We start from the raw sequence: 16,242 nt of genomic DNA on the forward strand, positions 1-16,242 counted from the left end.
CCTCCCCCGCCCGCCCCCCGACTGACGACCTGCAGCCTGAACCCCCGACGCGGCGTCACAACCACCATCCCACCTCTGCAGGCCACGGAGCACGAGGGCAGGTCAAGCCGCGTTGGTGGGGGGGAAAGGAGGGGGAGCCGACCGCCGACACCCGGCCCGATGGGGAGGGCCCCCCGCCACCTCCAGCACCCACAGCCACTCAAGTCGCCCCGCCGGGGAGTCCAATCAGCGCCGCACTCACCGCCTGTCTTCCAACACAGCTCCGCTTCCCGGAATGAGCCCCACAGCTCCTCGCCTCCAGCTGAAGGGCATCAGGCAGGAGCCCCTCCTGACCCCCGGTTAAAAAAAAAAAAACTGCAACTCCCTTTGGTGCCTGGACTTCTGGATGTAGCTCAGGAAAAATCACCTGCAGTGATTACATCAGCTCCACTAAGGTTATTAAAGAAATGTAATGCTCAGCAACATGATTCTGAGTTTCCAAAAACTTCACCATACTCTGCACTCCTTCATTATTACTTCAGTTAAAAGGCGGCATGCATAAACTCTGGAAACCACTGAGTCTTTAGAAAAGGAAAGTTAAAAATGTGACTTCGAGGGCAAAAAGGTATGTTGTACAGCTGCATTCCATCTTGAAAATGCAAGTGTCACTGTTGCATTGGATCTTTCACAGAGAGAAATTATGGACTGTATGAAGCCTTTTGTTTATGATTTTCCCAAACATCTTACTTTTTTATGAATTAGAACAATATTATTTGGAACAGTTAAGTGAGAGTTCACTGATATCCAACCAAGTTATCAGTGCAGCAGTAAACTCGACAGATGTAGCCTCCATTTCTTATTGCCACAGTGATTTGGTATCGCTTCCACGCAACACCCCATTAACATCCTTGAAGTATGACATGGGCAGACGGTCGTTTAAGGACATTGCCAATCTCCGCCCACAGCTCTTCTGGGCTCACCCCCGAACTTGCCAACTACTCTGCAGCACTAACGGAGGTATTGCACTTAGATGTGGGCCACAGGGTCAGGTGGTTATCATATGTAAAGAAAACCATGACACTACTTGGCCTTAAAGAGTCATGGGACACCCAATTCTTCCCCCCCCCCCCCCCCCCCGAGTAAGGAGGATCTGAAGCACTACTACTGGGATTGGGTCAACTGTCAGGAGTCTAGCAATCCTAATGGGGGGAAGACTAACAGATGAATTTCTTATGGCCAAGCACACTAGAGGTCTAGAACCTTACCTGGACAGGGCCCTGTATATCCAGTTCAGGTTTGGCTCCCTCCCTGTTAATGCCGTAACATCAAAGTGGGACTCCGTTAATAATAGAACTGAAAGTTGCCCTTGCAGCGGAGCCTCGCTGGAGAGTGTTGCCCATGTCATGTTCGCCTGTCCAGCCTACAAGAACACCACAACTAAATGGCTGAGGCCCATTTGCAGTGGCTTGGGCACACGTGACCATCAGGTTGCCCTCCACATCTTAAAATCTGAACCTAGTGTCCTCTTTTCTTGCGGGGTGGCCAAGTTTTTGTGTCATGCTTGGCTACTCAGGCATAAAGCCTTGCGAGGGGCGATCTTGCCCTAGGCCCCGCTCCATGTATCAGACAACAAACAAATGCTATGTGATGTCCTATTTTACAACATTGTATCTTAGGCTGTTATGCTATTATTAACCTAGAATATCAGCACTTTATACAAATTGGCCGCAATGAAATGTGTTATACATCCTCTTTTCCTCGTCATTTTTTGTTTGGGTACTCGTCAAGTTACGAATTCGTTGTAATTTGCACATATACCTTTATGATACGATGTTCTTACTGTTATTTGTCTTACCTCCAGATTTTTAACTCTTGTCAAAATGTTGTGTAATCATATCCTTGGCGAGCTTGTTGCACTTAATGGTTTTTAACGAATTCATGTTTTTATCTTTTATACAAATGTCAAACAATGCTTTTACGATACAAGTTGCCAAATAAAGCAATTGAAATGTAAAAAAATTATATTGCCACTATATGTCTCTCAGAACATCATTCAAGCTGGAGGCACAACTGAAAGTAGCCAATCTGCCTATGGGTTCATCTTTGCTTGGCCAACACCCAGACGATGAAATGCTCAAAATGAAAAATGAGGCAGGAATCCTGCATGCAGTTGAACCAGAGGAGAAAAAAGATTCTCTAACATTGGATCTTTTATATATTGACATGATTGAATCATTTCTGTCATCATGCTGAGAATCCCTGGTACATTAAAATAGCAGTATACAGTGTAAAAGGCAATAGGCCTAAAATAACATTGTATATTTAGTAGCACATCCACCCCATTTGAAAGAATCCAAACTTCAGCCAGTGGGGTGGAAGCTTAAGCGCTCCTACTGCCCATAGAGGCCACCATAGCTCAGAATTATACCACACATCATGTGTGAGGGCATCTCCTGGCAGAGATCTGCCATAACCTTTTTTGGTCTAAAATCAGTTTTTTTCTTGATCTGACCTGGATTTGAACCTAAACTATTTTCAGCACTGAAGTATTGTGAGTTGTTTTTAGGGAATATTTTTATCAAATTCTGGGCCAAGGAGATCTTTATACCTGACAGCCACCTTTCACCAACTGTCACCATAACTGACAGAGAGACAAAATTCTTAATTAAACTTGTTCATCTTGTGGTCTTAGATGATTTACATTAATGATCCCCATTTTACGTGTATTTAACTACGATGCAATAACTAGGATTATATTTCCTTACATTGCATACATAGGAAGTCTGATCAGCATTACAACATAGGGAAACTGTGCAATATACACCACAGATTTGGTACACTCCAAAAACGAGAAGACCTCATTTAGAGTATGGCGGGCATCTCACCATCCGTGAGGGGACGGAGGTTATTACCTCTGTCATGCTGACCAGATTCCCGCACAGCATATTTAGTCATATCTGACAGCCCTGTGGCGGCTCCTCTGAAGCACTGAAAGTTTGCTGAGCAGCCTCCTTGTTTCAGACAGCCACTAAGCAACCTATTTTCTTTTTCAGAAACAAACTCCCACAATGGAACACCTACCAGGCTGCCAGAACGATCAGGTGGATGCACTCAGTCGGCAGCTTTCAGATTGTTACAAGGCTGGAATTAGACCAAAGCTAGGTGAATTACAGATTCAATCAGTGGAATCACCCCATGATTAATCTGTTTGCCACTCCAAGCAAGAACAAATTCCAGTGCTTAGGAAGCAGACTTTGGCATCCAGGGACGATGGGCAACTGCCCTTTCGATCAGTTGGGCAAAAACCTTTGCTTACGCTTTTCCATCATTTTCTCCAGATCCCCATGGTATTAAGGAAAGCAAAGACAGATCACTGCACTATGATCAACATTGCTACTGCATGGGCATGCCAGTATTGGCACAGTGATCTGCTTCAATAATCAATGCGTCCAGCCATTCCTCTGAAGGTGCATTCCAAGATCTTTTTCAGACATCATGGAAAGATCCTCCATCATGATTCCAAGTCACTGAAAAGGACAGCATGGTACCTGATCACTTAGGGCTTGGCCTTTTAAATCTACTGTAAGACTAGAGATATTTTAGCACAGGCTCAAGCTCCAGCGACTACAAAAACCTGCAAGCGTTTCTGTGTTTGATGCAGTTATAAAGGTCATCATCTATTTAGACTAAAACCTCATCAAAGATTTCTGTATCTGCTGAATCTATCCAAGAGCGGACTTAAATATTTTCCAGTCATAGTCCATCTAACTGCAATTTAAAGCTATAGAACAACTGAGCGGTCAGCATTTTCTCTGTTGTCCCAACAACTAAAACAGTTCATGAAGAGTTCTTCAGAGCTTTTCCACCTCTTCGACATCCTCCAGTTCCATGGGAACTTAATACAGTCCAAAGTCAGTTGGTTACCTCTTTCTGAGCCAATACATAAGGTAAATTTGAAATGCACCTAATGAAAGTGAACGCTTCTCTTGGCTCAAACCTCTGCAAGAATTGTGGGATAGATTCAAGCGTTCGCCATTAGAGAACCTTTTCTCCAATTCATGAAGGACAAGGTAGTCCTCAGAACCAACTCTAAATTCATATCTAAGGTTCCTACTGACATTAACCGGTCATTATTCTGCCTTTCTTTCCAAATCTGTCATGTCAGTGGAAAGATCATTGCATTCTTTGGACTTACTTGGATGTCTAAGATTTACATAGACAAGGCAAAGGACATATGCACATCAGACTAGTTGTTTGTGTGTTTTGGTCAGCGACTTAGAGGTCATACCTTGTCCAAGCAGGGAATATCTCCTTGGCACTCAGCTTCCATTGCATTCTGTCATGCCAAGCGTCCAAATCAAGGGAGAGTTAGGGCACATTTTACCAAGAGCATGAGATTAACTGTTACACGCTATGCTAGTATGCACATGGAAGAGCAGGCCCACGTTCATGAAGTATAACTGTCTTGACGTGGACGTAGAGGCTGATACAGCAGTGGGACAGGCAGGCTTGAGAAATCTGCTTCGGTAAAGGTGAGCCTGCTGTTTACCGCCTTTTGTTATGTAATATAATGTGTAAGCTTGCTATCCTGATTCAAACATGGGAATATATAGAAGATCCAATGTTGGCGAAGAAATTAGTTATATACCTGTAACTCCAGTTTTCCAACGTTTGTATCTTTTATATACTAACATGTGACTCTCCCTCTCCTTGTTTTTGTGCCCTGAAGGGTTAACTTTGTGTGCTGTAGAACGAAGCACACATGGAAAGCGGAAAAAACGAAAGGCAATAAAGTTATTTCCCATCATTGCGCTTCCCCTGGGGATGTGCCAGGTTTTGGCGCATCCCCAGGTTTATATAGTTTTGTAAATCTGGGAAAGTGTCAGAATCCATGGGTGTTGCATGGGAAAACTCACCGCAACTCCTGGGACCTTCTCCCAAGTGCAGAGTAAAGCAATGCAGTGATTTGCGCTGCCTTGCCTTACTCCATATTTATGAGGCTATTCAAATCCACGCAAGTGCTTTGTGTAACCTCATAAATAGGATTTTGAAGTTTGCGCCAACGGAGCTTACAGAAATGTCCGCTCCCATGGTGCAAGGAGCTCATAAATATACCCAAAAGTTATTTTTCCTCATTGCGTCTCTCCTAGGGAGTCTTAAGGATTTGGTGCCTCCCCAAGTTTACATGATTTTGTAAATCTGGGCAAGTGTCAAAATCCATGGGCGTTGTATAGGAAAACCCACCACAACTCCCATGGAACGCCTCCCTAGCGCATAGTAAAGCAACGCAGCCATTTGCGCTGCCTTGGAGAAGTGGGGGGACATGTCCTGTTGTCACACACTGAGGCAGCATGTAGAAAGTTATACCATATCCCAAATGATCCAGAGATAGCCCATCATTGTACATCATGGAAAGGAAAGGACCAGAAAGTCAGCCCAAAGTAAACGTACAAGCCTTGATCCGTGATAGATTTAGTTTCCTAAGTATTCACTTTATCCAGGGTGCCTGTCAACTGCTATTCCCACCCCGTCTCCTCCAGAATAATAAACGGGAGAACAAACGGGGTCTGTCTATTTACAGGTAAGCAGCCAAAGTGCAAACTTTCATGAGTAGCTCAAATCAGAGCGTGTTGCTTGTGCATCAACATAAAAAAATGTATTGGCCTGTATACCAGACCTTAGAATGTGTGTTAAGGTGGCAAATTTCAGCTTGCCATTCAGTTTTTGAAATGCTTCCCTCTAAAAGTGTGCATTTAGATTTGAAAATGTTTTTGATGCATGTGTAATAGTACTCTACGTTTTCTCTTTTTACAGGAGGAAATGAAAAACTGGATCCGAGCCATTGCCACCTCGGCCTCAGAGCATGCAGAAATCGCAAAATGGGGCCAGTCCCTCCTCACTACCTCTTCTACGGATGAAAGCAATCTGAAGCGGGAGTCCGATCGAAGGCCTAGCGGTTCAGGAAAGAAGAAGTGATTCTCAAGAGAGAGAGAGACTTCAGAATAGCATTAAAAAGAGAAACGAGTGGCAGGTGTTCTCTTTGAGCCTGGAGGAGAAACCCACAACAGAGACCAAGAAAAGGGGTGAAGACCAGGCTTACATCACGCTACACAGACTCTTCCTTGAGAAACGCATTTCAGTTAACCAGTCCCCTTTTATGTATGGAGTCTGTGAAGGAGTATAGCCTGAGCATGTCCAGGGAAAGCCCTCCTGTTCCAGACGTGTTCCCAAGGTATAATGCAGATCTTCCTTAAAGACAAGGCAGCTGTGGGACCATGATGCTTCCAAACCTCAAAATGTGCCACAGCTACACTGGCAGGATTTTCTTACCTGCTGGGGCAGGATGAACTCCAATTCACTAAGGATTAACACACCTCCCTCCACCAACAATATGTACTACTTACTGTGTCCTGCCTTACTGATTACCGATTGTGTTTCAGCCCTATAAACTGTGGCAACACAATAAATCCATCCACGGAATCAAGATTCTGAGGCTTAGACGGAGAGTAGACCTACAGGAAACAATACATGACTATGTTTTTTGCTACTCCTCCAGTCCCTGAAAGTACTTTTCAATGGAACAATTTTTTTGTTTCTATTTTGTGTAAGGCATGAGATTGTTTGGAGTGACAGAGCAGAAAATACACTACAGACAATGAGGAATACACAAATCGAGGAGTGTTTCAGGGTTAGAGAGGAGCAACCAAGACCTAGTTAACTCTTCAGCCATTAGCTCCTCTGGTTACTTTTTTAAAATGTGAACCTTGAATAGAATATGAATATTTAATATATTTTTTATTATCATTATTGTTTATACAAGACACAAATGAGCATTATAAATCTATAGTTTTCATGGATTGATGTTCTTGATTTAAAATATGGTGATGACATTGGAAGTGAACAATAGTTATTTTATTGTACAGTTGAATGGTCATCACTCAACAACCTTGAGGAATTCTGTCTTTTTAATGTTCTTTTTGTTAAAAAAAAAAAGTATGCAAATTTTAAAATTGGGAGAAGGCAGAGAAGGAAAAGGAGGCAGTAGGGCAGAACAGGAAGGAGATAGATTGTTAGTAAAACTGTGAGATGGGTTTATAGTGTATTATACAGAATAAAGTGCCCTCACAATGTATGTCCTAACAGCTGTAAACTTGGAGATGAGCATCCTGTGAATTCATGGAATCCAGAAGTGAAGTTTCACAGCATGAATATATAATGGGAGAGCGTTATTCTATATATTTCATTATGATATTTACATTGTTTTCACAGGCTGTCTGGTATTTGTTTTATTTAAGTTATAATACTGAAACCTAAGATTCACATCAACCCATAACTCCTGTTTTTTTGGAGTTCTTAGTTGCGAATCGAAGGTCTTATTATTTTGCACACCATCCAGGTCGTTGCGGTGGGAGGGAGGTTCAAATGTAAGACGAGTGACAGCCAGTAATGCAGGGCACAATTGCAGTGAAAAGACCCTTGGTTCCCTGTGTGATTATGCAATAAGATGTCTAATGAATAGCACACATCCCAGCTGTAGGGCTGACCTGTGCCACAGCCAGGGTTTGCTAGGGCTGGGCCAGCTAGTTAATATGTTTGTGAATATTTTATGAGAAAGCTAAAGTACTTCAAGATCACAATTAGTGACTGATTACAGATGAGATAGTAGTTTTAAAATGTCATTAGCGATGAGACGCCACTATGTGACCAATGAAAGTTGATAATGATACCTTGTAACAGTCTTTAAAAGAATAAGAAAATGACATCATGAGGATTACCCTGTTAGTTGTTAAGGATTTAAAAACAGACATGTGTCTCTGTTATCAAGACTACCAATCTTTTCTGTTCTCATTCAGCAAAAGAGTCTTCATGCTATAGCAAATACTTCCACCTTATTGTTCGTATAGTCATCATTTTATTCAAAATTGAAAGATAAAGAGGTTCGCAAAATATTGATGGGTCTTTCTTTTTTACTTCTTGTCAAAATTAAATCATGTATAGATTGACTTTTTCTTTGTACAACATATCATACATCATGCAATACAGAGAGCCCGTTTTGCCACAAGCAGTGGAAAACAATTAAGGAAAGCTAAAGCGGGATAATATGGTATACAGACCAAAACAAATCCTTTTTTTTCCTCATAAAACTCATTTATGTCATCAGCCTGCTACCATGCAGAAATGCATGAAAAGGGCAGACAAAAAACATTTTTCAGGATGAGAGTATGGAGTGTTTGTTCATGCCTGTTTTCTGGGTGGATGAAGAATTCTGGACGCTTTTGTAGAGCACGATAGTCCAGAACTTGAAGCGATAATCTGATTACGTGTGGTCAGTAATATATGATGAAAAAGGGGATTTGCAATTGCCAAGAATTATATCCATGTGGTTCAAAAGCACTTCCACACCTCAAAGTATGAAGTGCCACCCATGTGCCCAACAATGTTTCTAAACAAGTTTATAGATGGTTTTGCGTACAAACAAATATGCAAGCCAAGTATTTACTTTTTGTTCAATACTGCTCACATTCTTCCCACTGTGGAAGGGGTAACAGTATGTAGTCGAACTCTTTGCTTGCTCTATTGCAGTCGCCCCTCGCACGTGCTTGGGAACAGCCCGCAGGGGAAGTAGCAGTGACCAATAATGCTGCTGGTAACAGGAGTTGGAGCCCAAGTCAGTAAGAGGTGTCTAAAGAACTCCAGGTTTACAATGCAGAAGCCAATATTCAGATGCATGCAGCATGAATTCTACATCCCTCCTATCATTCAACCAAATCAACATTCAATAAAAATGGAATTCAAGTAAATTTCTTGAATGTATTTTATTAAGGTCTGTTTAAGTTCTCTTGTCATAAATGGACTTTATTGCTGCTTTAAGTAACTATACAAATATAGAAGAGGTCTGTGAGCGAGTTGCTCTGAGTTTCAGTAATCTAGTAGAGCAATCCATAAAATAACATACCTAACATTCATTACACTTTATTTGGAAGTCTAAATTCTGCATCGTAGGATCTTCATTAGTCATAAATGCTGCATAATTCCCCGCTGCCTATGCAGATCCCAGAACCCTTCTATATATAATGTCCTTAATGAAATTAGCACTGTACAATGTCTTAAAACCAAGTTAATTTCTTATGGGAACTTCAGTGTTAAACTTTCAGACATGCCGTTTTCTTTTTTGAATGCTGGATAGTATTGAGTAAAAATTATTAACTTATTGATGTTACATCATGTGACATGGAAAAAGCCACCTTTCAACATAAAAAAACATAAAGAGAAAACGTTGCCGGATAGGCTTACATTGAGAAAGGAGAAAACAGATCCTGTTTTTAAGGCGCTGGGAGGAACCCCTACCCGAAAATGCCTTGTACAGGCAGTTGCCTGTAAGAGTCAGTTCTTTATTGTGGCTCATTCAGGCAGGATCTGTCACCATCTCCCAGGTTTTTCACACCTCTGAAAATAGTCAGGTCAGTTTTTAAACCGGTTTTACTCGACCTCCTAACACCCCTATTGTTGAGTAAAAATATTTTTGCCTGAATCTGATATTTATTTTTTATGAGAATGCCTTCTCTGTTCACCAACTGTCCTTCATGTGGAAGGAAGAAGGCAGGTTCCGATGTACACAAGGTCTGTGTGGTATGCCCACCTCCATCTCATTAGTCAAAAGGATGTTGTGACATTTGTAATAAAATGTCGAAAGGGACACTAACGGACAGAGAGGGCATCCGATTAGGAGGTCTGATGCAGGATATGAAGGCACAAGAAAAAAAGATTACAAAGGTCTGCCTCTGGTCCTTCCTATGTAAAGACCCATCAGTCTGGTAAAGACTCCCACAGAGGGAGATTTTTCAAATAAAAGATCACCTTAAAAACATCTACGTCATTCTCATTGACACGTATTGTCAACGTCAAGAATGGCATTGTCACCATCAGGAGCGATCAGTGTCAGCATGCTCCCCATTGAAGGAAGGGTCGACGTTGACACATCACTGTGTCAAAGACGAAGATCACAATGGCACGTTTTCACTTGCCACCACCCAGCACTCAACCTGCGTCAACGTTGGCACACACAATGTCGAAAAGACGTAGGTCACTGTCGCACCCGGAGTTGATGGTAAAAAGGCCCTGTACAAAGTCAAATCCTTCTCCCTCCATGTCAAGAATTTCTCAAGTAGCACCCTCTTCTTCACCAGGGTGGTCTTGAACACCTTCCACCCTCTCCACAGCATCTCAAGCATCCTGTGAGCCAGTTATACAAATGGATGACGCAACACCACTATGTCCTTTGAGAACAGTAATGCTTCAAGAATATCCCATACAGAAACACTTGGAACCCTTACTTTTGTCACCTTTTAAAAGAATGTTGGAGGCAACATCCATGTCACCAAGTTAGAAAGTGGAAGCCTCCCTCACCAATTCAGTCAACACTACTAGAAACCCCTTTAACAGATAGATCTTATTCCTGATCCAGGACGAGGTCACCATATTCTGACTCAACACACACTTTCTATACTCTAGCGTCGCCACCAACAGTTTCTGCCTTCTTGAAAGTTTACAATCTCGGGCAACACCTCTTTTGACTCTTGTACCAGGTCTGTTGGACATTGTGGAAGAGAAGTTTCTTAAACCTACTAACTATAAACTCGCTACTCCACGACTTCTCCAAAAATATAAGCTACCTCAACAAAACCCTGATTTTCTCAAAAAAGACCCAAAAGGGAGACTTTCTCATAGTTATAGAAGTCAGACGTAGGCATGCTTTTGCTCCAGAATCCACGGCTCCTCCTCACAGCGAGAGCAAAAGAATGGATGCTACAGGAAATGAAATATGCAGTAGGGCTTCCACTGTCACTGCCATTGCAGCTGCTCTTCTGGGGAGATATCACAGAGCGATATGGGATGGTATGAAATCTTTTGTCTCTGCTCTACCATCACATAGGCAGCAAGAATTTTTAGAGGTTGTTAAAGAAGGCTCTTCAATCTCAAACCAGTCAGTGCCTAAGTTGTTTCAGTTGAACTCTTAGCAACAGCATACTGTCATGCAATTTCTTTAAGAAGGTCATAATGGCTTTGTTTATCCTTTTTTAATCCCGACGCTCAATTTAACCCCTTCCATGCTCATGACGGAACGGTTCCGTCATGAGCATCGGTTGAGCTGTGCTCATGACGGAACCGTTCCGTCATGGCCCCGCCCGCGCTCGAACCCTTCAGCACCGCGGGGGAATCCGCGCCGCGCTGAAGGGGTTAAAATTGCAAATTTACCTTTCTCTTTAGACAACATACTGAAGAAGGGATGGTCAAAATGCAAAATGAAGCAGAAACACTAAAGACTGTTGGATTAGAGGAATAGAAAATAAATTCAGGCAGCAATCAAACCAAGGGATAGATGGTTTTCTATCAAAGGTTTCAAACCCCTAGTTGTCCATACCAACCACAACAGAGGCTAATGAAAAGGCATTACCAGAGAAGGTTTAAAAAAGAAAGACCACTACTCCAAACTCCTGCCACTCCAGAGGAAGAAATTCCTCAAACAACAATAAACAATGAAGATCTGACACTCCCTTTACCATTTCTCACTCCTGTCAGGGGAGCGGTGACAAGATTTCTGGAAGAGTGGATAAACATAACTTTAGACAGATGGGTATTAAACATCCTATAAACCAGTTACTCAGTTCAATTAAAAATGTTCCATATCCTGTCTCACCAAAACCTCTATTGAACTTTCATCTGCCCAGTCTACAACACGGAACACACCTATTACTATAAAAAAGCAATAGAAACGGTTCCATCAAGCCAAATCAACAAAGGAATATATTCAAGATATTTTCTGGTGCCGAAGAAAAGTTAACCCAAGCAATTTTGGCAGATTCTAGATCTTTGGTTCCTCAACAAGTTTATCACTCAAGAAAAATTCAGGATGCTGGCTCTTCATCAAATCGAATCCTAGACCCTGGTAAAGCTCCTTCAGTGACAAGAAATTATATTCTTTCATACAACATGCTTTGCAGCTAGGGCCAGTACTACTCCTTCAATAGCGCCTTCCCCTCCCCTCATTCGTGTCTCAGCAAAGGCAAGGAAGAAGAACAGTCTGCATAGCACAACTCTCTAGGTCTAGTAGAGACCCCACCTGCAGAAGGTAGTATTATACATGTCATACTACAGTTGAAAACATTTAAGTTGTAGCTTTTGAACATGCATTTTATGTGACACATAAGGCTGATCACTGGACATGGATGATGGGGTAAAGTTTGCACAATAAAAAGTTGATGAATGTGAATACATTTTAAAAAAAAACTGAAATTCAGAGCTATAGTTTAGCCAATGAACTATAACGTGTGCCTCCGTCATGCACTACTTATGATATCACATATATCTGATAGAGCAATCTAGTCACACACAGATTCCTTCGAATTATTTCCAGGTGTCAGACTGGATCCGGAAATTGTTTGCAAGCAATACCCCTGAGCACCGGTAGGTGGCGTCATTCGGCTTTGTGTGGCAGCATCCGCACCCTAAGTGATGAGCGCAGTGCCTATATAGGTGCCACCTCAGCACACTGACGTCCGTTCTTGTCTTTCCATGCCAGTCAGCGCAGATCTGGAGAGAGTTACCCCTAGTTATTTTTTGACTGCCTGTATTTGTACTTTTGTGGAAGTTTTTCGAGATTTTTTTCCTGGTGTGGTAGGGATGTCCACTAAGAAAGCCGGCTTGAAACCTTGTGACCCCCGTCACCAACAGATGTCGGTGACGGACTTGCATATTGTATGCCTCTGGTGCCCTGAGCATGACCATGACAGGAAAACATGCATGGACTGCCATGCCATACACCCCAAGGCCTTGAGGAAGCGGTCCCTCAATCTCTTTTTTTGGTGCTCGACATACGAAGTTACGACAGTCTCGATCCCAGTTGAGACAAAGTTCCAGGAATTGGTCGCAGAGTCATCGATCTTCATCGCAGTTGGTCGTCTGAGCGTTAGGGTAAGTCCCTCAAGAAGAAAAAGCTTAGGTTGTCGAAGAGATCTTCGACTTTGCCCTGTCTGAACTCATCCGAAGAGGGAGTGTCGTCATTCGAGGCCTGGCCCTGCAGGCAAGACTGCGCCTGGGCTAGCTCTGTGCCGCCCAGAGTTTCCGGGAGCCGGAGGGACCCCCACCCAACTCCGCTAATTTTATGAGGCCATGCACCTCATATTTGGGTGGCCCGTCCCAGCTGGTGTGCCTTTGGGGCCCGCGGGTTCGAAAGAAGCTCCTACTGGTTCTCCGCCACTGGATCTGCCCCAGGCACCAGTCGGGGTGCGTTGGATCCACGGATGGATCTGGACCGGTGCTGTTCGTACCTCCTTGACATTTCCCGACGCCAGTCCCAATGTTGATGCTCCGGGGTTTCCATCCCCATTCTCACTCCCAACTCTGACATGGAAGGCGATTTGGCACCAGACGTCTACATGTGCAGACTGGAGCCTTGCCTTCCAGACCGGAGCCTGAGACCTATTCCTACAGGCTAGGACATGGGGATGATGGGAAGGGGCCACTGGATCCTGAAGAATGTCAGCCTCTAGACCCCAACATGGACTGGTGTGAGGAAGTGGCGGATGCAAGTGGACTGGACACCTCCCCAGATACTGGCATGGTCTCTCCTCTTACCGTGGCTACAGAGGAGGGAGCCTCTTTTGCTATGCTGATGAGAAGGGCGGCAGAGGTCCTGGACCTTAGCCTGCCATTGGTATCAGTCAAGAATAACGTCTTCACGGAGGCGCTTCAGCTGGGAGTGACCCTTCAGAACCGCTTCTCCCATTTAATGAAGCCCTTACGGACGTCCTGCTTGGGCCTGGTCCAAAACCTGCACAAGGGCTTCTGTGAACATGACAAATGCCTACCAACCTCGCCCCATCCCAGGGGACCCCAGTTTCCTCACACAGCACCCTATCAGAGAGAACTTGGTGATCCAAGCCTCCACCTCTCGTGTGAATCCTGGTGCTTCCCCTACCTACCCACCGGATAGGGAATCCAAGAGGCTGGACACTTTAGGGAAGAAAATGTTTTCTTTTACCAGCCTAGCACTGTGGTTTGTGAACACTGGGTGTCTTTTGGGCCGTTACTCCCATGCACTGTGAGAATGGGTTGCGCAGATGCTGCCCTTGGTCCCGGAGAAGGCCTGGTCTATACTCTCCCAAGCTATTGCTGATGGGATAGATGCAGCCAAGTTCACGATCAGATGTGGGCTGGATACGATTGACCTACTAGGCAGAACAGTTTCTTCATCCTTAGAAGCCACACCTGGCTGAGGACGACCAGCTTTTTTTTTTCTTTTCCACATGACAACCATATTAGTAGGCAGTATAGTTTAATAGTGATTGATCTGGAGAAACACTAACTCAGAATTTAAAACTTAATACCATGATTGGGGGTTCTCTTTAATATTCATTATTGATTTCTATCCAAATAAACACTTTTTGCAATATTAGGATAATAGAAGGCTTAGGGAAAAAAACCATAAAGCACTAGTTTATACCTTGCAGTTTGCTTGCAGCTCTAAGATGAAAGTTAATAGCTCACTGTTCTTTGTTAGGATTTTTTTTTTTTTTTTTTTTTTTTTTGAAACCGTTTATTACAAAACTCCAAAAATATACAAAGATGGGCCTACAACCTTCCGGCCGGCCGCTAGCAGACAAAAGGAGCATATGATACACATTGTAGAGCGTGTGTTGCGGCTGAGGAAGATGCACAGGAGTTAGCAGCGTTGATAGCCACACCATCCGGACCCCACTGTACGGTTTCATTTTAAACTGAAAGAACAACCAGAAAAACAAACCCACAAGGCAATCCACAATCAGAAATAGCAGCATGTGCTCCCCTGAGAGGGGGACCCTACCAGTCCATAGGAGTATCAAGAAGGGGAAGAGATCAGGACTAGGGCTGGGTAAACTCAATGCCCGGAACAAGGAAGATGGGTCGGCTAAGGGGATGGGGCCGGCGACGGATCGGGCAATAACGGCGGAGCACAGATTCCCCCGCGGTAGGCGTTCCAGGGGCCCCATACTTTCACCCATGTCCCAGGCTTACCTCTCGCCACATACACCACCTTTTCCCGAAACATGCACCAATCCATATGTTCCTTCCAGGCCGAGACAGTCGGGGACCTCTGGGATCCCCACAGTTGAGCAATATCACGCTTGGCCACCATATATCCCAGAGTCACCCACCACGTCTGTGGCGCCGAGTAGTCGGTAGGTTCCCACACATTCAACAGGCATCTCCTCGCTTCGGGTAGCAGCACCACATGCGTAACCACACGCAGGACCTCATGCACACCACGCCAGAATCGCTCCACCTCCGGGCATTCCCACAATATATGCAGAAAGGTCCCCAAAGCGCCACACCCACGCTTACACAACCCGTCCACAGCATAGCCCATACGCAGGAGCCTTGGCCCCGTCATGTAGACTGTGGAGTATCTTGAGCTGGACGAAGCGAAGGCGGGCCGGTATGGCCACCTCTTTCGGGGAGGCCACCGCAGAGGCCCAGTCCTCGTCGTCCAGCTCCAGTCCATCGGCAACCCAAGCCTCACGAAGGGCAGTCAGCAATCCCGAGCGGTCATTGATCAGTTTTTTGTAGATCAGTGAGATCGTGCTGTCCGGAACGTGTCCTTCCAGCACTCTATCCTCCAGGGGGGAATGCTTCGGGATGGATGCAACGTCCGGGAAGACGGAGCCCAGTGCATGTCGGATCTGCAGACGACCAGCTTTTAAGGGGATGTCCAAACTTCACTTATGGACATACCCTTTGATAGCTCCTTTCTCTTTGAAGAATCTATAGTCAAGCACTATCAATGTGCCGAAGTCACACCTGACTCCCTCTCAGATGCTCCCTTTCATCGGAGCAGTTCTGGACACTGTGCAGTTTCAGGCTTATCTTCCCAAATTGCTAGTCCATGATATTCATGCTATGATACCGATGTTTCAGCCTCCATCCTGGATTTCGGTGAGACTGACTGTAAGGCTGCTGGGCCTAAGGGCCTCCTGCATCATGCTTGTGACATACCAGCTGGCATATGAGGGCTCTGCAGTGGGACCTGAAGCTCCAGTGGGTACAGCATCAGGGGAATCTCCACAACATAGTCCAGATCTCGGAGGGAACAGCAAAAGATCTGCAGTGGTGGTTAACGAACTGCGATTAGGTCAGCAGCAGATCCCTCTCCCTTCCCCAACCAGATCTGACAGAATTGACAGATGCATCACTTCGGGATGCTGTGGCCATCTGAGAGAGAACAAG

The 16,242-nt window shown here is 44.3% G+C and overlaps 1 protein-coding gene across 2 annotated transcripts in view; it reads left to right on the forward strand.

Annotated features, from left to right (window-relative positions):
• SPTBN4 (spectrin beta, non-erythrocytic 4) overlaps positions 1 to 7,928 on the forward strand; it is a 1,597,753-nt gene extending 1,589,825 nt beyond the window's left edge. For both annotated transcript variants that reach the window (XM_085625377.1, XM_085625378.1), the window contains one exon: positions 5,794 to 7,928. In XM_085625377.1, the coding sequence (XP_085481503.1) occupies positions 5,794 to 5,955 (162 nt within the window). In that variant the 3' untranslated portion in view covers positions 5,956 to 7,928. The remainder of the gene's footprint in view (positions 1 to 5,793) is intronic.
• The last annotated feature ends 8,314 nt before the right edge of the window (positions 7,929 to 16,242 follow it).

This window comes from Triturus cristatus, chromosome 9 (assembly GCF_964204655.1).
Source record: "Triturus cristatus chromosome 9, aTriCri1.1, whole genome shotgun sequence".
NCBI lineage: Eukaryota > Metazoa > Chordata > Amphibia > Caudata > Salamandridae > Triturus > Triturus cristatus.